Source organism: Wyeomyia smithii, chromosome 3, assembly GCF_029784165.1.
Source record: "Wyeomyia smithii strain HCP4-BCI-WySm-NY-G18 chromosome 3, ASM2978416v1, whole genome shotgun sequence".
NCBI classification, from domain to species: domain Eukaryota; kingdom Metazoa; phylum Arthropoda; class Insecta; order Diptera; family Culicidae; genus Wyeomyia; species Wyeomyia smithii.
Window position 1 is genome coordinate 186,562,381 of NC_073696.1, and position 22,160 is coordinate 186,584,540.

The window sequence follows — 22,160 nt, forward strand, 5'->3', positions numbered from 1 at the left end:
TATACTTGATTGTGAACGTTAACATCCAGTTCTAATCGAAATCGACACTGTTCGAGCGCCATTGAATGAAACAAAATGACCATTTTGCATTCGATACAGTTTATGTCTTCCGCACCAATAACCGTAGATCGATTGCAATTGAAAACCATTTACCGGCATCACAATTTCTTCGATGCCACCTCGTTATGCATGATTGGTGGAAAAATTTCCCAGTAGCTCCGTGCCTCGTCGGCCAAAGCAGAGCACAAACCCAACCGGGCCTACTCTCACATACATACGCGTCTTTCTACCGCAAAGGTAGTTAACTAGGAGTAACCGATCGTTAACGCTGTTTCGAATCATGAATTATTGATGGGTAAATATTTGCGAGCACTGCTGGAGTCGTGTAACCATCCTGTTATATCTTCCTGCGTATGAAAGATCGGTTCCTCCTGTGATGGCAGTCGAACACCGCTACAGCTGCTGTTAATATCCGATGCTGCGTTTTTTTTGCAAAGCGCACGATTCCAGCGGCGATATTATTTTTCATCCACTCAATTCCCATCGCAATACACATATTTATTGAGGAGTGTGAAACATTGGCAGGGTAACAATTGCTTTGCACACAATATTGAATAGATTTCGAAGCAATGAGGGTAGAGAAAAGTGGAATAAAACTGTCATTCGACGAGTTTTGTTAGGATAATAATTTTCAAATGCAAAAATTGAGTAAATTTGAAATGTGCTATCTATGAATTATTTAGTTGAATTTTTTAATAATTTTATCATTCAAATTAAAGCTTCATTTATTATTTTAACAGGTAATTTATACATACATGTATTGAAATCAACAAAAACTCTCAAAAAAACAGAAACTAAAATAAAGGAAAGGGCACGTATAAGACCAAGAGCTTGATCTGTCCTACATATCAGACGTGTTTCGGGTTGCTTGTGGACAGGTCTTTGACTGCCAATAGCCTCAAAGTTTGTGTTTTGTCAGTACGTCTATTGAAGACTACCTGGATGTTAATTTACATCAGTATGTATCAAGCCTACCTACCTTTGAATCCAACATTTGTTTCTTAATTTTTTCGTATCACCTGAAATGACAGGGCGAAAAAATAAACGTGTATCACTACACAGAATGAGAGAGGATTCTCTCTCGGACAATTGGAGTGTTTGCAGCGAAAATGTATTTGATATTTTGCCTGAGCAAGAAGCCGCTGAAATGGAAGTTATTGCTAACGAAATCATACAAAATGTAAATTCTTTAAAATAGTGAAAAAGCCTATTGTTATTATTATGTCTTTGAAATTTCATGTATTTAAAAAGAAACTTTCAACGTTTGTTTCTGACGTTAAAGTTACCTATCAATTGGCCGTAGAGGCGAATGCCGCTTATTGGCCGAGTCAATTAAGGGTCGTAATCGTCTTGTTCAGTATTTAACTGACAAGATGTATTTTTTTACCTACACGCAAAAGTTGGATGGTGCGAAACCAGTACAAAATTGTGCGTTTTCAGCGCATTTGTTGATGTAATTCGGAACCAGTACAATGATTGCGTGTTGGGCATAACGCAATTAATGCTCTAGCGTTTCTCCAATGTATTTGGCAGCTCCAAACTACTACACCTAAACAGTTTCAACTGGTATCAAGCAGCATTGCAAAGCGAGCGAGAAGCAAAACCATTCTCCTCCTTTCTGCTTGAGGACGAAACATATGCTACGCTTTTCAAGTCTTTTGCACACACACTTTCGAGATACTTTTTCTTCTTCATGCATTCCTCTGAATAGCAGCAAGCACGCACCGACAGTATGAGTGAGACTAACAACACTGGCAACTAGTATGTACAGCACGGATGTCTCGCTCATTTCGTAAAGCGACGAGACATCGTCTTGCGCGTCGCAACCCGAAACGAAAAAGAAGCGAAAGAGCAACCTGCAAATTATATGTGACGTATCTTGTCTCGTTTGGAAAATCTACGAGCAAGAGACAAAGAGCAGTCACTAATACACTCGAAGGAATAAAGTGTCGGTATATGATACATATTCTGATTTCAATCTATGTCAATGTGTTCACAGTACAACTGTTGCGTTCCACACATTTATTGTGCGATTTCTGTGCAACATTTGTGCGAATCGGGAAGACACAATGATTGTACAAGACTTCAACTTTTGCGTGTATGACACCAAGAACGCTAAATCGTTAAAGGTTGTCTTAAAAGTTCTCACCAATGCATTCAAAGCATTGATGAGATCAAAATTACTTTGACAGAATTACTTGGCATAGTTTCCATCCAAGTAGTTTGCATGAAACAAAAATCACGAGGCGAAAAAAGTCAGAGAACTGGAGTTTCCCTTGTTAATTATTTGATTCATTTTATCCGCAGCGAGGTTAATAATATAAAGTTTTTTGAAAAAGCACATGCTTTATATAATATGCGCTTATCATATCAAAGCATATCACCAAATGCCGTACTTGCCAATGATATGGCCATGGATCCAGTTTTTGTAACATAGACCAAACTGTCTTTATTGTGGAAACTCTTCTCTCTGTGAAAAAAAGTAAAATTTTTTGCTGTGCGAATTGTAATGGCAACCTTTTATCAAATTTTAACCAATACCCTGTCCGTTTAGCTATTGCTAAGACAAGGCAAGGTAAACAAAATTCAATTTCCCAAACAAAACAAACTTTAAAACATAATACTAGTTCTCCAGTTGTACCGCCCATTTTTTTCTACTTCTATACAAAACCGACTTTCGTTTGCACAGGTTACAAGTAATTCGAATATAACCTGTGTACGGTGTAAAACAAAAATACATCTGTCAACCCGGCTAGTATTGCTACAAAAAATATTTTTATTAATATCAACTGCCTCTGGGACACATTACGGCAAGTAAACTTTTTTTTTCTGAAACAGGCAATGTTCGATCTTATGAACACCATGTTGCAGGCAAATTCCATGTAAGAAGCGATTCAAATTGGAACAAATTTTTCCCTTAAAATAATTTAAAATTTAAAATTAAACAATGATTATGAATAAATCAATCAAAAATTTATTTGGAATGAAAGCCAATGAGCTTTTTAATTTTCTAACGGTAAATAATGTGCACTTTGCAATTAATACTGAAACTTTTGAAACCTAACATTTAATTAAAATATGATCCAAAATACGTGGTTCATAGATATGACAGAACTCAGGGTTCTGGTGGTGGAGTTGCAATTGTAATTCATTGCCGAATCAAACATCGTGCTCTTCCCCATCTTGAGACGAAAGTTATTGAAACTATGGAAATTGAAGTGTAGTACAAAAAAAACGATTCACAAAAAATCACCAAGAATCGTTCGAAATTTTTTATTATAGGTGATTTTATCGCTAAACATCGATCATAGAATAATTCTTGAATTAATTCCAATGGCAAAATTTCATTCAATGATTGTTCCTCGGGATATTATTTTATTTTATCTCAAAATAGTTATACATGATTTTTCTCTGTCAGGAACTCATCAACGACCGATGTAGTACTAACAGGAGGTCACCAAATCAGACGGAAACACAAATCGACCACGTTCTGATTGATTGTCGGCACTTCTCAGACATCATCGACGTCAGATCCTATAGGAGCGCTAACGTCGACTCGGATCACTACCTGGTGATGGTTAAGATGCGTCCAAAACTCTCCTTTGTTAACAACATTCGGTACCGACGCCCGCCTCGGTTAGATGTCGCGCGACTGAAGCAACCTGACGTCGCCGAAAACTACGCGCATTCGCTCGAAGCTGCGCTGCCGGAAGAGGACCAGCTGGAGGAGGGTCCTCTCGAGGACTGTTGGAACACAATTAAAACAGCCATCAACAGCGTAGCGAAGAACGTCATCGGGCATGTAGGATGAACCCAGCGGAAGGAGTGGTTCGACGGTGAATGTAGGAGGGTGATGGAAGAGGAATATGCTGCGCGGGCGGCTAAGATGCGCAGCGCCACTTGTCAGAATGTGGAAAGACACCGACAGAAGAAGATGCAGCGAACCCAAATTTTCCGGAAGAAGAAAAGCCGCCTGGAGGAGGAGGAGTTTGTAAAGCTGGAACAGCTGCATTATTCTCAGAAAACGCGAAAGTTCTACCAGAAACTCCACGCATTCCGTAGAGGCTTTGTGCCACGAGCCGAAATTTACCGGGATAAAGGTGGTAGTATTCTGACGGACGTTCGTGAGCTGACCGAAAGGTGGAAGCAGCACTTCGACGAACACCTGAATGGCGCCCAGGCAGGAGACCATGGCGGCGGAGAAAGCGATCCCGCCGGTGCGACAAATGTAGAAGACGCGCCAGCCCCGACGATAGGCGAAGTTATGGATGCCAGCAGCTGAAAAACATTCAATCGGCTGGGAAGGATGGCCTCGGAGCGGAGCTTATTAAGATGGGCCCGAAGAAGCCGGCCACCTGTTTGCACCGGCTGATTAAAAGAATTTGGGATACTGAACAGCTACCGGAGGAGTGGAAGGATGAAGTTATCTGCCCTATCTATCCCTTGTAGGAGCCTATGGCCACTGCTACCATTAGTTAGATATATTGTGGTAAACCCTATCTGCCCTATCTATAAGAAAGGCGACAAATTGGATCGTGCGATCACCGTCCTGAATGCAGCCTACAAAGTGCTTTCCCAAATCATTTTCCGCCGCCCTCACCCCTAGCCAACAGATTTGTGGGAAGTTATCAGGCCAGCTTCGTGGAAGGACGGTCTGCGACGGACCGAATCTTTACCATACGGCAGATCCTCCAGAAATTCCGTGAATACAGAACTACCACGCACCACCTATTCATCGACTTTAATGGCAACGATAGATGGGACGCAGTGCTGTGTGTGGATGTCGGGTGGATTGTCGGGTCCATTTGAATCCCGCATGAGGCTTCGACAGAGTGATGGTCTCTCTTGCCTGCTATTCAACATTGCGCTACAAGGTGTAATGAATCAATCGGGCATCAACACGCGGGGTACGATTTTCAACAAATTCAGTCAATTCGTTTGCTTTGCTGATGATATCGACATTGTCGGCAGAACAACTGCGCGAAACAGCGAGGATTAGGTTGCAGATATATACGTCTAAAACGAAGTATATGCTAGCCGGTGGAACCGAAGCCGACCGACAACGCCTAGGCAGTGGCATTACGATCGACGGAGATGAGTTCGAGGTAGTCGATGAGTTTGTACATCTTGGCTCACTGGTTACGAAGGACAATGATACCAGCCGAGAGATCCGGAGGCGTATTATCAACGAAAGTCGTGCCTACTGTGGGCTCCACAAGCAATTGCGGTCGAGCAGACCTCATACGAAGTGTAACCTGTACAAAACGATCCTAAGACCGGTTGTTCTCTACAGGCTTGAAACGTGAACAATGCTCGAGGAGGACGTGCTAGTGCTCGGAGTTTTCGAACGACGGGTACTAAGGATGATATTTGGCGGCGTGCAGGAGAACGGAATATTGAGGTGAAGAATGAACCATGAGCTCGCGCAACTCTACGGTGAACCCTAAAGCTAAAGCTGGATGGATACGCTGGGCAGGGCATGTTGCAAAAATGCCGGACAACTACCCGAAGATGGTGTTTGTTTTGAATCCGGTAGGAAGAAGACAACCAGGGCAAGCGCAGCGGGCAAGATGGGTAGACCAGGTGGAGCTAGATCTGTCAGAGAGTACACGGTGTCCCAGGGATTGGAGAGCGGCAACAAATAACCGAGTGAATTGGAGAAACTTTGTAAATCAGGCCATGTTGTTATGACGGAATGCCAAATATATAAATAATAGTACTAACATATCAATGTCATGTATGTAGTGAATTCATTACAAATGCTGATTTTGATTCTGATCAAAGGTTATTTCACTGAAGCTGCTCTTTTAGACACGGAAAAAGCATTCGACAGTGTTTGTTAACTTTCAAGTTTCCAATTTTTCTAATCAAAATTTGAAAAAAAATCTCCAACTGATCGAACTCTGCAGGTTTTCTATCAGAATTAGAAATCCAATAGATTTCCTCTCAGTGCAAGTGTGCCTCAAGGTTCAGTCTTGGGTTCAGTCCTGTACAAAATATTTACTTGAGATCTTCCTGATTTACCTCCAGGATGCACAAAGTCTTTGTTCTGCGGTGACACAAGCATTTCCGAAAAGGGAAAAAGACTTCGTGTCATGTGTACAAAAGTTAAGATATTTTTTTTTTCTTTCTTGCAAAAGTAGAAAATCTCTCCCATACTTTACTTTACTTTGTTGACTAACGAACCGTTCACTGGTCTAGGGCCGAACGAATAAGAGATGTCCAGTTTCTTTTGTCTTGGGCAGCCGTTTTCCAGTAGCCTCGTATACCTGCAGATCGTAAATTTTCTTACACCGCGCACATCCACCGCGTGCTAGGCCTACCACGGAGTCAACGAATGGTTGTGGCGGCTCTCTCGTTAGGCATTCTGGCTACATGTCCAGCCCACTGAAGATGGCCCCGCTGTATTATCCTCACTATATCAGCATGTTTTTATGTTTGGTACAACTGGCTTTTCTTGCAACATTCATGCGCTTGATTCACCCTCTATCTTACAATTTACCGCCAAGTATCGATAGCAGAATTTTACGCTCAAAAAGTCCTAGCACTCGTTGATCAGCTTCCTTCGGCGTCCATGCTTAATGTTTGTAAAGCGCCCCCAGGAGTATCAGCGTCTAGGGTTTGCAATCCCGGGAACGATTTCCCGGGAAATAGCTTTTCCCGGGATTCCCGGATCCCGGAAACAATAATATTGATTTCCGGGATTCCCGTGTTCCGCGAAAAATTTTGTATGATTCACTATAGTTTCTTATGCAATATTGCAATAAAATTAAATACGTCAAACTGGTGCGACCTGAAATAAATCATTTTATAAAACTTGAAGTCAGTATAGTATTTCAACGTAAAAATCATCATTGCATATTAATTAGTAAGCCTTCAAATGCTCGAAGACTGACTTATTTTGACTCGTATTGAACTGATTATTTAGTATTCAATCGTTTCCTTCCGGTTTGGCTCGGTCACAAAAAACCACCGAGAGGTGAAATAACGTAGTTTTTCTTCCTCGAAATCTTACGTTCTAATCAATAATATTAAACTACAAATGGGTTTGAAATGTTGTTCTGTCAATGAAAACTAGATTTAAAACGCAGTTTATTTTAAAAAATCGCAATAGCATAGCAAATATATTTAAATGAAAAAAAAAAAAAATAGCGAATAGGTTTGCCACCACTCAAGTAAACAGTAAATATTTACTGTAGTGTAAAAAACATTTTGCTAGAATAGTTCGTACCGGATATAGCAAATATTTTCCGCGTCCAATGCCTGCCTAACACTTAGTTTTCTCTTAAACAAACTGAAAGAATTGGACACCAGTTTTCAATTAAGTGTGTAGCAAAAGCTGAAATCGGTGATTTGAAAGTATTCTAGAAATCGAACATCAGCGGTGATTCAGCAGACTTGAGCAAAGTTTTACAGAAGGGAATAAAATTTTTGAGCTTAACGGAAAATTATCAGCGGATCTGAAGCGATTGTATGACGACATGAAGCCCTTTAATTTTCCTCTTCTGCAAAAATATGCTACAAAAATCGATCACGAATTTTTGATGTTAACTTGAGTATGTTTTGTATTTCATTTGTTTTTCATGCGAATTGAAAATGAAATTCGAACAACTTTTTGTTACCTTTTACTGATTAACTTCATTAAAAATCTCATTTTGTTAAAAAATTTGTCTGTTCCAGGTTCCCGGGAATTCCCGGGAAGTGCGATTTTTTATTCCCGTTTCCCGGGAAATCGATTTCCGGGAATATTGCAAACCCTATCAGCGTCCTATATAGCGCTAGTTTTGGGCGAGTTTGCAAACAACGGTACCTTAGCTTGGTTACGTACTCCGTAGAAAGCCCTGTTTGCAGCTGCAACTCGTGGTTTTAAACTTCACGGCTTGTATCGTTGTCACCTGTCACAAGCGTACTAAGATAAACGAATTCATCAACCACTTCAAATCGTTCCCAATATATCTCCACCTCAGCACCAACATCACGGGAATTCCCACGCTCCCTGCCAGCTACCATGTACTTCGTTTTGGCAGAGTAAATGACAAGTCACTGCTGCCCTCTTAAAAGACACGAAGAGCTCCTCCTCGGCCCCACGGTCGATACCGATGATATCAATGTCGTCCACAAAACCAAGGAGCATGTGAAATTTCGTGACGATCGTACTGTTTCTTTGTACGTTTGCTCATCGTACTGCACCTTCAAGGACTGCTTCAGTCCATCTAACGTTACGAATACGGCTGATGTCTCGCCAGCTATCCGCACGCATGATTTTGATCCCTCCAGCGTATACGAATCAGGATAATTAGTTTCGTCGAGGAACCGTGTTCCAGCATTATGTGCCACCGCTCGTTTCTTTTCACTAAATCGTATGTCGCCTTGAAATCTACAAACAGATGGTGGATTTGCAAGTTGTACTCCCGGAACTAATCGAGGATCTGTCGCAGGGTGGAAATTTAATGCATTATGGAACGCCCCTGTCGAAAACTAACCCGGTATCCGCCAACAGACCGTTAACGGTCTTAATCTGGAGAACGTGATACGGGAAAGCACAACTCCGCATGGGCAATGTAATGCTTCGATAGTTGCAACAATCCAATCGATGACCCTTCTTATATATATATATAGGACATATGAGGCCTTCGGCATTTGTTCATCCGCAAAGATCCTTAGTATTATGTGGTGGATCGCATAGTACAGCCGCTCGCTTCCCACTTCTAGAATTTCGGCCGGAATACCGTCCTTCCCAACGGCCTTGCCGTTTTCAGCTCGCTAATCGCCTTTTTAACCTCCTCCTGTGTTGGTGGCTCCATATCTTGTTCGTCACTCATAATCGTCATCCTGTTCCTGCTTTGCTCATCCGGCTCCTCACCGTTCAATAGCGCTTAAAAATGTTCCTTACACCTGGCTGCAACCGTCGGTGTATCAGTAAGCAGGTTGCCGTCCGTGTCATTAAACATGACCGGCACAGGGAAATTCCTGCTTCTGACTCTGTTGACAGTTCTATAGAATCTCTGCACGTCGTTTTAAGCATAGCTATCCATTGCGCTGGCGAGCACCTGCTCCTCGTATCCGCGTTTCTTCCGGCGGTAGGTTCTATTTTCGGCATCTCTTGTCACCCTGTGCCTCTCTCTGTTCTGACGCCTAGCCGCAGTGAGCACGCGGCTCCTGGCACGGTTCTTCTTATCTGTCACTCTCTGGCACTTGGCATCGAACCAGCCATTAGGCTGTCTTCCACGCGTCGTACCTACCACCTCTCTCGCAGTCGTTTCGATGGCACCGTGGATGATTTTTTTAATATATGAGCGGTGGAGCAGTACAGCCCATTTATGACTACCACTTCTTCCTCTTGCTGTTCTGTGATCCGTTGATCCAGCTCTCTGGCGTATTCTGCAACCATGCCATCAGCTTTCAACCGCTGATTGTTGAACGCGTCGTCCTCTCTGTGCGAGATTTCAGCACGTGCGACAACCGTGCGCAGATCTTAGAAACGTTAGAATCAATGTTTGGTCTTCGAAAAGAACTAACATCAGTAACATCCGAAAAGTGCCGACCGTCAAGCAGTACGTGATCGATCTAGGAGCTGGTTTCTCCATTTGGATGCCTCCAGGAGTATTTCCGAATATTCAAACGTGGAAAATAGGAGCTATATATGGCCATTCCTCTGGCCGCGGCAAAGTTTATCAGCCTCAGGCCGTTTTCATTGGTTGACGAGTGGAGGCTATGCCTTTCAATGACCGAACGGAAGAATTCCTCGCTCCCAACCTGTGCGGTCGCGTCTCCGATGACGACTTTTACGTCGTGTTTTGGGCACTCGTCATAGATTCTCTCAAACTTTATATATAACTCATCTTTGATGTCATCGGATTTGTCGTTTGTTGGTGCGTAGATGTTGATTACACTGTAGTTTAAAAAATTCCCTTAATGCTCAACACACACATACGGTCATCTACGGGGCTCCACCGGATGAATCTTGTTTTCTGATTTCTCAGCACTACTAAACCGACGCCTCGTTTCGCTACTTTGCAGCCACTATAGTAGATGTGGTACTTGAAGAAAGTACGTGCAATAGGGTTTACTGCACGGAATTTCCTTTCTCCGCAATTTGACCACCGAACCTCCTAAATCGCTGCGATTTAGACTCCCTGCCGCTGTAGTTCTTGAGCAAGCAAGCCTGTTTATTGAGAGATCGGACGTTCCAAGCACCCAATTTCCAATCGTTTACCTTAATCTTTTTCCGTGTTCGTAGCCTAGGTCTTTGCCGATTGATCCGTTCCGCATTTTTAATTTCATTGTTCGTGGTTGGAGAAAAGGATTCGGTATGCTACCTTACCAGGGTCGCGATACCTACATCCTACTGATGAGTTTGCCATCTTAGATGTAACTGGCGGGATACAGCATTCCATAATTCAGCCGCCCGCTCCGGGTCAGACGCTGTTGTACGCCACCCCGAATATGGGGACATAGTCGCGTACGACTCCCTTCCCAGTCAGCATACGACCATAGTTTTCACCGGGACTTGGTTACCCGATCCCCGTTAAGGTTACTCGTATCCCGGTCCGCACCTCGTGGAGGTTGGGATAGGCGTTGCTGGATAGAGGTGAATGACCACATTAGGGTCTCAAGCAGAGATTCCAGATATTTTGAAAAATGTCTGCAACTGCTCGAAAAACCAGAAAAATCTGCTTGAAATCTGAAAAATATGTATCCGTGATTCGAAAAAATTTCGCTTATGCATGCAAAAGTTAGCAAAAATCTGCACACATTTTGAGAAAGTCTGCGTAAGTATAAGGAGACTCTGTCAAAAATCTGCAGAAACTATTGAAAATCTGCAAATATCTGCGCTTCCGTAAAAATCTGCACACGGACTCTGAAAATCTGCGTTTTTCAGACAAATCTGCACATTTGGTTTCCCTGGTCTCAAGCTACACGTGTCCAACCATTTTCCAACTGGAAAATCTCTCCTAATGCTTCTAAAACTCAATTGATAATTTTTTCTCATAAGACTAGGACTTTTTTCCTCAAGCCAAATAATAATCACGTTGTCAAGATGTTATTTCAGGTTGGTCTGACAGAATTAAGTACTTGGGACTAATTTTCGATAAAAAAAATAACCAGCAATGCTTTATTCTGTACCAATCTGGTCAAGTTTTTGTTTGACAAGGAAGAAACGCTTCGAAGGATTCAGAATAAAATTCTGAAAATGGTTTGGTACACTCGAATTACATAAACTTACTGGTGTTGAAACATTAGAAGCTATGTTAAAAAAACAATATTACCAATTTTCGACAAAAATCGTTGCAATCCTCAATTGCTACGATAAGCTCTCTTCATAGCCAAAAAGTTTAAACAAAGTTTATTTCCTTTTCTTACAAGTAGGTTCAAATTCCTACGTATGACAAGTACTAATTGCAAAAGCAAACAAATCGTATCAAATAAAATTTCAAATTTCTAACATGGTTGAGAAGTCACAAACTCAATATTTACTAATATTTAGCTTAAATACTTAAGCTACTAACAAACCTCTTATAAAAAAGGAAGAAACATGATACAAGAATGGCTGAGTCAAGTGTGAGACATTAAGAGGAAACAGATTCAAGGATTAGAAAATAAAGATTCAAACAGAGATAAGTATTTGAACAAATATTAAACAATTTTTTTAATTGAACTGTTAAACAAATGACCTTACTCTCTACACTTTAACTTTCAATCTTCTTCACTCACAGTAGTAACCTGGCATTACATTACGAACATAATATGTAGCATAACATAATGAAGCAACAAAAATTGTCAATTATGAATTCAAAAATACATGTAGCAATCGCTATTTTTTTTTAATTTCATCAATTGTTCTATGTAAATAATAAGCAAATACCATATGTGGCAAAATAAGCTGAAATCAGGAAAATGATTTTTTTAACTCTCCAAAGTTGTAGATTTTTCAATGTTTTGAGCTACTCCTGAACTTCATCATGATTTTATTTCAACGAAAATTTAAAGATTCAATCGAATCTTGAGCTTTCTTTGATCCTTTGAGGGATTTATGGATGTTTGGTCGTAGTTCGAGAGAATATCAAGATTTATGCCCCGTTTCAAATGACCAGCAATTCAAACTTCTTCAAGTGCATCGTACAACCGATATTGTTACTTTGGTTTCGAAAGTTCTTACGAAACCGTCTTTTAAAGTCTGCAGTTTTTATTTAGGCCGGTTTCTTCCCTATTCATGATTGCAATTATTGCCTCGAAATAATTTCTAACTTGTTATTATAACGATAAACAATTTTTGTTATTGTTTCTACTTTCAGATCATCAGCTATGATTCACCACGCGGTGGGGTATCTGTGATTACCGAGAAAGGTGACACAACGACATCCTTTTTGCTGATTCAGAGCGCCAGACCGTCGGATTCCGGACAGTATACTTGTAATCCGTCCAACGCCAAAAGCAAAAGTGTAACGGTACATGTGCTGAATGGTAAGTATAGATTATTTCTTCTATTCCAAACATCGCATCGCACTGTAGAGTAGCTTTTTGCCGTCGCTCGTATGGCTCTGACATGCGGCTAGAACTGTTCATCTCTTTGTTTAAGGACAGCATGAGAGAAAAATTTGACAGGTGTTTCCCATTCTGTTTCCAGGGGAGTTCCCAGCAGCAATGCAGCGCGCGGGCCAACCGCATCATCGCACGCCCCAGGGCCACCAGTTGTCAGTGCTGTTATGTGTTTTTATCTCGTCGCTATTGTGCTACAGACTGTCAGCCGGTCCCGACCTTATCGTACCGACGTAGCCGCTTTGCTAGATGCCTACGCCAGCCTAGTTCTTAGATCGTTTTCTTTCTTAACGCACACAATCTGTCGAGTACTGATCAATCAAGTTACGAACCCCATTCGCCTAGTGTGTAACAGTTTAACCAACTACAGCATCCGGGTACCGCGAGGGATTGTCCTGATGGTACCCACACAGCTACTTCTAGCTCCACCACACGTCACTCCATCCCTGCTTGCACGATGGCAGCACAATCACCGTCGACGGATATCGACACTACGACTGGAAGCACACGTTTTACCGCGACGGCGAACGGCTGCCGACACACCGACGCGATCGGTTCTAAACATAAAAGATCACATATTTGAGTTTGTGTTACATAACCTGTGGAATCAAAGATTCGCAGTTAGATGAGGAAATTTTAAGCTGTAGGTTAATCAATCATGATGGTTACTGTAAATTTAATAAAAAAAAAAAGAATATGGTCAAGAAGAAAAAAAACTTACTAATAAAACCTTAAATGAAATTTAGCCTAAGGTCATCTGTTATTATTAATACTAAGATTTAGGTATCTATTGCTAGAATCAAATGAATAAGTTATTAAAATTCAAACTTATTTCCAAAGGAAAGCAGCTAAGTCGAAGAGCGGACAAAATAACCCAAAGACACGAATACTGAATTCATTTTTAGAGCCACGTTGAACAGTTACGGAAAAGAGTATTGGTAATTGAGTGATATTTTCATATTGAAGAAAAAAAAATATGATGACAAAATAGTAACACGAAAAAATATAAATGAATTATGAGAAATACCATAAAACAATATATGATAAATGAATGTACAAAACTATGGAAAAAATATATAAAAGAAAAATAAAGACAAAACGTGTTGGATGATTTTGCAAAAACAGAAAAGAAATTATCAGAAGATTTGTCCCAATCCTTAATTTTTTTAATAATTATTGTTTTTAAGTTGTAAAGTTCTCAGTATACTTTTGCATATTTTCGGCTGGGAGATACCAAAAAACATCCCAGTGCTTTATGTTTTCTTTTGAATCTAGTTTATATAATACTGTGGAAAAGTTATTCGTGTGTATGAGAGAACAATGACATATTACGAATTGTATTTAGGGTCCGAGTTGTTTTTTTTTTCTCAACGAATTTTTTGTTGTTTACTGTTGAATATATAATATATAATTATATCTTAACCGGGAAAAACATAGATTTTGTAAAAGAAAAAATACCGTTGGACTACAACAGCTTTAATTCTCAGTAATGCAAAAAAAGTTTTATATTTCTAATTTACTTACTTTTCTTTACTCTTGCGGCGACAGATTGAGTATCGATCCAGTGCCGAAACCAGTATGCGTCGACATGTCACTCGGTCTTGGGATGCTACCCTCCAGTCGCCTCTAACACTTCTTACCTATATCCAACGGGTGTGAGGTTTACCTCTAGGTCAACGGCTTTTATTGGGATTCGTGCTAAATATAGCCCACGCTGGCCTTTCCTTCGGCGTTCTGGCTACATGCCCAGCCCACTGAAGCCTATCGTATTTCATCCGCTTGACCAAATCTACGTTGATGGGTAATGTGGAACCGACAAGACTGACATTTATCAGTTTTGTTGGAAAACCATATTCAAGCATCATGCACCAAGCTTATTTCTCTTAACTGAATGAAATGATGTCTTGAAGGAAAACATGCTGGCACAGGCAACAGTACTGGCCCGAGCATTGTATGAATAGAGTGCTGGTCGCTCGTCGTCTATTAGTGCAGATGAACTCGATATTTTTTTGTGTGCAGCAAAGCCAAGTGAAGACTACATTGCCGCTGTCGACGCGCAAAGAGGCGTGTTGGGTTAATGCGTAGGTGTCGTTTTGCGATCTGGAACACAATCAAATTGCTGTTTTGATGGAACACCCGAAAAAGTGTTCAAACGCTAAGAGATGGCGCTGTGGTGGTAGTGGTAGTAAAAACTAAATTTCGACGAGCATTTTGCTTGATGACTGGAAAAAATGGTATTAGTTACCCTGGTTTTATATTATTCTAACTTTCTAGTACTTACTTTTACTATATGCAGTCTATTTTTATCAAAAAACTTGATTTTCCTATACAACTTCATCGACTCAATGCAGTTGTATATGGTCGGCGTGCGACCAGATCGAACCAAGCACCAAAAACATTATTTCGAGTAATCGGGGTTCAAAGTTTTACCACCCCGTTTGTTTTCTGCAAGCTACTGCAGGAGATTTTTATTATAATATCATCATGAACTGTTCAAATGATTTAATTTTTTCACGAAAGATAGATTATTAATTTCCATAACCACTGGTGTTAAAAACTCAATTTTCGAAAAAATGGCGCTTGGTTCGGTCTGGTCGCACGCCGATCATATGAAAATCAATTTTTTTGATAATAATAGATTGCGTATAGTAAAATTAAATACTAGAAAGTTAGACTAATATTAAAAAAGGGTAACTAATAGCAGTTTTTCCGGTCATTAAGCAAAATGCTCGTGAAAATTTCGATTTTACTATCACTACCACTACAGCGCCATCTCTTAGCATTGAACATTTTTTCGGGTGTCCCATTGTCATCTACTTCTTCTTATTCCGTATAGTAGCAAATATCAGAATTCAATATAATTGTTCGGGTTTATTTATTATTCGGCAAAATACGCTGCATTGCTTAGTCGGCTGCCGTACAGGGAAGTTGATTTTCGTGTATGCTCTACAGCTAACGCTCATACATATACCGTTTTGTTTTAGTGCTCGCCTGCGCAGTAGTGGTAGTGGCGGCGTGGTTGTTTTTGGCGCGAATGCTGAAAGGTGTCGCGCTGGTTCGACTTCAAATTGCCCGTCCCGCAGCAGTGAAGGTCGACTCAACTGGGGTGGAACCCCAACAAAGGAAAGTAAGGGACGCTGCCGCTCAGCGTTCATTCTGTGCAGCGGCAAAGCGACCGGTGCAAGCGAATTACATCTACATACAAGATAAGTGCTTTCATTCTCTCTCTTATTCCTGCATTCCTGCAGTATTTTATATTTACATATATATAAGTTCCGATCCCTCATTGTATTTCTTTCTTTATATAAAGTGATTACCTTTACATTATATTAAAACTGTGCATTTGATAACATTTGAGAACAGACAGTTCACGACCGTAAATGGCGGTAGGTGGACTGTTCATCACCCCGGACCTTTCATCTTCCTCTGAAGTGGATGAGTCCGGGATGAACTTTTCGGAAATACCCGAAAATAACAATGGTGAGTTCTTTGGCGTTGTGAAAAAGCGCAAAAGACCTCGCAAAACAGCTTTGGTTACTACACCCACTGGTGCGCTAACGCGGGTTAAAAAGTACCAGGAGGGTCAACCCGGGCTCCGCTGGGTAGTATTTTTCCGGCCAAAAAACAAACCCCTCAAGGTTGTGCAGATCTGTAAAGCTCTGCGCACAAAATACAGCAGCTTGATTGAGGTTTATAAAGTCAAAGCTGATAAATTAAAAGCGACTTTTTCTGATCTCGGACATGCAAATGCGGTCGTCGAAGATCAAAACTTTACAATTGAATACCGGGTATATATTCCGGCACGCGCAATCGAGATCGAGGGCGTAATAACAGAACCCGATCTCACAGAGGAAGAAGTTATGAAAGGATTTGGGTATTTTAAAAATCCAAATCTTCCGAAAATCAAAATTCTAGAGTGCAGGAGAATGTACTCTAGGAATCACATGGGCAACTTCTCCCCGAATGACTCTTTTAGAGTAACTTTCGAAGGAAAAGTGCTCCCCGATTTCTTCGAGCTGTACAAGCTTCGATTACCGGTACGACTTTTCATCCCAAAAGTCATGTCGTGTACAAATTGTCTGCAGCTAGGGCACACAAAAACCTACTGCAGCAACAAAACTAAATGCTGCAAGTGTGGGGAAACTAAAGAAAGTAACCACGCTTGTAGCGAACAGAAGGCAAAATGCTCTCTATGTGGTGGCGACCCACACAAAATTGAAACTTGTGCAAAATACAAACAACGCTCTGACGCACTAAAAAAATCGACCAAACTACGCAGTAAGCAGTCCTTCGCACAGATGCTGAAGACTGCGTTACAGCAGGAGGAAAATCGTTACTCCAGTTTGGAGAACGTTGATTCCAATGATGATGAAGAGGACTATCAACCTCTGCCGTCAACCGGAGCTGTGCGAAAACGGCCAAGTGCATCTTCTCCTAAACTCCCTAGAAAGGAGCAGAAGAAGACGCATAATGATACCCCACGTGGTCCCGCCCTTGAGCGAAATGCTAAAGCGCCACCACCAGGTTTTAAGGTTGATTGCGACAAAGAATTTCCCAAACTCCCAGGGAAACGAGCTGCTCCCACAGCTAAGTTGTCATCGGAACCAGAAATACCGTCTTCTGATGGACGTATTTCATTCAAAATGATTGTTGAATGGATATTCACCACTTTTGGTCTATCCGATGCTCTTAAAAGTATGATTTCGGCTTGGCTTCCAACAATTTGCATGTTGGGTAAGCAACTAAGCACCAAATGGCCCCTCCTCGCGTTCGTATCCTTCGATGTCTAAACCAGACAACAGAAGTGACGAATCGACAACAAGGATCATTCAATGGAACTGTCGAAGCTTGGTTCCCAAACTAGATAAATTTAAACTCCTGCTTCACGATAGCAAATGCGATATTTTCGCGCTATCGGAAACTTGGTTATCAACTGATACAACACTAACAGTTCAAAACTTCAATATCGTCCGTTTAGACCGCGGAAACTCTTATGGTGGAGTGCTCCTTGGTATTAAGAAATGCTACCCATTCTTCCGAATTCCTCTTCCAGCAATTGATGGTATAGAAATTGTTGCTTGCCATATAACAATTGCTGGTGAGAGCCTCACTATCGCATCAATCTACATTCCACCCAGAGCTAATATTAATCGGCTGCAGCTAACACAAATAACAGAACTGCTTCCGACACCACGCCTTCTTTTGGGAGACTTCAATTCTCACGGTATGGCGTGGGGAGCATCTGGAGATGATAGCCGGGCTATTCTTATTGAAAGCTTACTAGACGAGTTCGATATGACCCTATTGAATATACCTGGGCTAGCTACAAGAATAGCAAGGCCTCCAGTACGAGAGAGCACTTTAGACTTGTCTATGTGTTCCTCCTCAATAGCTTTGGATTGTAAATGGGAGATTATTCAAGATCCCCATGGTAGCGACCATTTGCCAATAAGTATTTCGATTATGAGCAGGCTCCAGTCTGCTACCACAGTCGAAGTAGAGTATGATCTCACCCGGAATATTGATTGGGAAAAATTCTCGAACATAATATCCCAGGGGCTCGAAACAAACGAGAAGCTTTCTCCATCCGACGAATACAACTTCCTTGCAACATTAGTTTTAGATAGCGCGTTGCAATCTCAGACGAGGCCCGCCCCTGAGAACAAGTTGAAAGTTCGTCCTAACAAACAATGGTGGGACAAAGAATGCACCGAGATGAAAAAAACTCTAAAAGCAGCATACACAGCATTCAGGAAAGATCATTCCATTCAACTTTTTGATCAGTTTAGAGAGCTGGAACTGAAACAGTCTAAACTACACAAGCTGAAAAAAAGATCGTACTGGCAAAATTTCATAAGTACGTTACCCAGAGATGCTTCTATGAGCTACCTCTGGAATACGGCTCGGAAAATGCGCAATAGGTCCGACAACAATGAGGCTAATGAATACTCTGAACGTTGGATATATGATTTCGCGAAAAAGGTATGCCCAGATGCTGTCCCATCACAGCAGAAATTCAGAGACACAACAGCGATTGAAGAACCAGAATTTTCAATGCTGGAATTCTCAATTGCCCTCGCGTCTTGCAGGAACAAGGCTCCAGGACCGGACAGGATCAAATTTAATTTGATGAAAAACCTGCCGGATTCGGCCAAGATACGATTTCTTAAACTGTTCAATACACTTATCAGGAACAATATGGTCCCGAAAGGTTGGAGACAGGTTAAGATTATCGCTATCAAAAAGCCAGACAAACCTGCTACAGATCATCGCTCGTACAGGCCGATTGCAATGCTCTCATGCATACGCAAATTGCTGGAAATAATGATCCTGCGTAGGCTCGACAACTGGGCAGAATCAACTAACCAACTATCAGAGACCCAGTTCGGCTTTCGTAGGGGCAAGGGCCCTAACGATTGCCTGGCATTGCTAGCCACAGAAGCGGAAATGGCTCTTGGCAGCAAACAACAAATGACTTCGGTTTTCTTGAATATCACAGGCGCATTTGATTCAGTTTCAATCGAAATTCTTTCCGAGAAACTGCATCAAAGAGGATTCTCCCCTATATTGACAAACTTTTTGATCAACCTGCTGTCTGAAAAGCATTTACTTTTCAACCACGGTTCTTCAACAATAACACGAACAAGCTACATGGGTCTCCCCCAAGGCTCTTGTCTGGGTCCGCTGTTGTACAACTTCTACATCAGTGACATCGACACATGCTTGACGGACGGCTGCACATTGAGCCAGTTAGCTGACGACTGCGTTGTATCAGTCACGGCGAATCTAACTGAAGACATGAAAAACAGCCTGCAAAATACGCTAGATAATCTGACCGGTTGGGCCAGTTGTCTTGGAATCGAATTCTCGCTTGAAAAAACGGAGATGGTAGTCTTTTCAAAGAAGCGACCACCACCTCGTTTCGAGCTACTTCTGTCCGGAAGACCCATCACTCAGTCACCTAGCTTCAAGTATCTAGGAGTATGGTATGACTCTAAGTGCACATGGGAAAAACATATCAATTACCTGAAACAAAGATGCCAACCGAGAATTAATTTTCTTAGGATGGTAACAGGAACCACATGGGGAGCTCATCCAGAGGACTTGATACGACTCTACCAAACCACTATTCTGCCCGTAATAGAATACGGCAGCATATGCTTCAGAGGTGTCGCAGCTTCACACATGCTGAAGCTAGAGAGGATACAATACCGTTGTTTGCGTATCGCTCTAGGTTGCATGCAATCGACACATACCATGTCTCTAGAGGTCATTGCGGGAGTACTACCACTTAAAGAGAGGCTTTTCGAGCTGGCTCTCCGTTTTCTCATCAGATCGGAGACAGCAAACCCAATGCTAATCGAGAACTATGAGAAATGTTTGGAAGTTGTTCAGAAACCCTGTTTGTCAGTATACCAGCGGTTATGTCTATGGAGATAAACCCTTCGGCTGTTGCTCCATACCGTGAGATTTCACCATCGCTTAACAATTCTTCTGTTGTATTTGATTTGACGATGAAACATGAAATCCATGGAATCCCCGAACACCTCAGACCAACAGTTGTGCCATCAATATTTTCGGCAAAATTTGGTCACCTTCCAGAAGATAGTTCCTTCTTCACGGACGGATCTGTAATGGATGGACATTCCGGATATGGCGTTTTCAACACAGATCATCGCATATCCCGCAAATTGGCACAACCTTGCTCCATATACGTAGCTGAATTGGCTGCCATACACAATTCGCTGCGAATTATCGAGCTCAAGACACCAGGCAATTATTTCATCTTTTCGGACAGCCTTAGTTCTATCGAAGCTCTCCGATCGATTAAACCGGTAATCACCCGTCCTATTTCCAACCAGAAATTAGACGGATATTAGAAGTGCTGGTTGATCGGTCTTTCATTATCTGCTTTGTGTGGGTCCCCTCTCATTGCTCAATCCCAGGCAATGAAGAAGCTGATCTATTAGCGAAAAGGGGTGCCATAGAAGGAGATATATTTGATAGACCGATCAGCTATACCGAGTATCTTCACCTGCCTCGACAAATGGCCCTGGCAAACTGGTGGGATAAAGACGACCTTGGGCGATGGATGCACTCGATCTCGCCCAAAGTGTCTACAAAAGCTTGGTTCAAAGGGTTAGATTTAACTCGGGATTCCATTCGAGTTATTTCGCGCCTAATGTCCAATCACTATGTTGCAAACGCACACCTCTATCGAATTAACTTGGTCGATAGTAATATGTGCGAATGTGGAGGATACGAAGACATCGACCACATAGTTTTCGTATGCCCAAAGTATCATAGAGCAAGGACCAAGCTTAAAGATTCTCTCAAAAAACAGAAAGTGACGTCTACGATTCAGGTACGGGATGCGCTTGCTAGCCGCAACCCCGCGCTTGTAATACCTATTTATGACTTTTTAAAAGATATCAAATATCAAATTTGATTATCTCCTTGCTGTTTCTGCTTATTTTTCCCAACACAACTACCCTCAAAAAGTTTCACACTAATTCTGTTCCTTTTTCTTCTTTCTTGTGTTATTCTTTTTAGAGAAACATGAATCATTGCTTCTTTCTGAGAGACATGATCCACCAAACTTAGGTATAAGTTTTGATTTCGAAGAGATAAGGAACCATCACACCTCAATGAATAGTATTAAGAATTGATATTTAACATAGAGAAGAAATTTAATGTTATTTTTAGTCGTAGGTTTAAATGACATGTATTTTTAAATTGTATTTATAAAAAAGAAAAGATGAGAGGGTTTCATGCCTGTTTGAGGAGGAGCAGTCGGGATACAGGCTCTACTCAAGCTGGCTTTTCCCTACTCCAAAAGACATTCGGCCCCGTTATGCTTCGCGGTTGGGCCTAAATAAATATTAGTTATAAAAAAAAAAAAAAAATATACGCTGCGCCGCCGGGGACAACAAAATTCTGTACGTGTCTGCAGAAGCAGATAGCAGGGTGTATAAGTTTGGTGCATTGTACAGATAAAATGCGTTGTTTATGTTTGTACTTTACACTTTGTTTTTCTCAGACTTATTTAAATAACTAATTATAGAGTATTTAAAAAACTTGCTGTACTGATGATTAAATATTGCTAGCTAAATAAATTTAGTTCAATATGACAATCCTAGTTGCATCACACGGTGGCGGTATAGAGGAAAACCAAATTCATTTCATCTAGATATTAGAGTTCTCACATTTGCATGTTATTTGTATTTTTTAATTAGAATTTTTTCACATTAGCTGCTTCAAAATATTACCTAACTTGTAATTGAACAACACTATGCAAACAACAATTGCTGAGGCAATGGTTGTTTATTATTCAACCCGGATTATTTCTGAAGATAACAAACTTTCAAATATGACATCTTCGTTGTTTTTTGGTATCTTGAAACTGACTAAATTTTTTTCTGGTTCTGTTTACTGATAAAATGTTTAAATTGACCTGAATTGAATGTTAACATGTTCATAAAATTCTATGTCAATTTGAAATTTCTGTGTATATATTTTCGACTAAAACTGTAATTCTTTATTGTTATTTTTTCCACGAA

General features: G+C 41.1%; 1 protein-coding gene across 3 annotated transcripts in view; it reads left to right on the top strand.

Moving 5' to 3' along the window:
* Positions 1-13,691, top strand: part of LOC129732571 (zwei Ig domain protein zig-8-like) — an 801,587-nt gene extending 787,896 nt beyond the window's left edge. For 2 of the 3 annotated variants that reach the window (XM_055693546.1, XM_055693545.1), the window contains 2 exons: positions 12,357-12,525; positions 12,667-13,691. In XM_055693546.1, coding sequence (XP_055549521.1) covers positions 12,357-12,525; positions 12,667-13,229 — 732 coding nt within the window. In that variant the 3' untranslated portion in view covers positions 13,230-13,691. The remainder of the gene's footprint in view (positions 1-12,356; positions 12,526-12,666) is intronic. The other variant, XM_055693547.1, reaches the window with a different exon arrangement.
* The last annotated feature ends 8,469 nt before the right edge of the window (positions 13,692-22,160 follow it).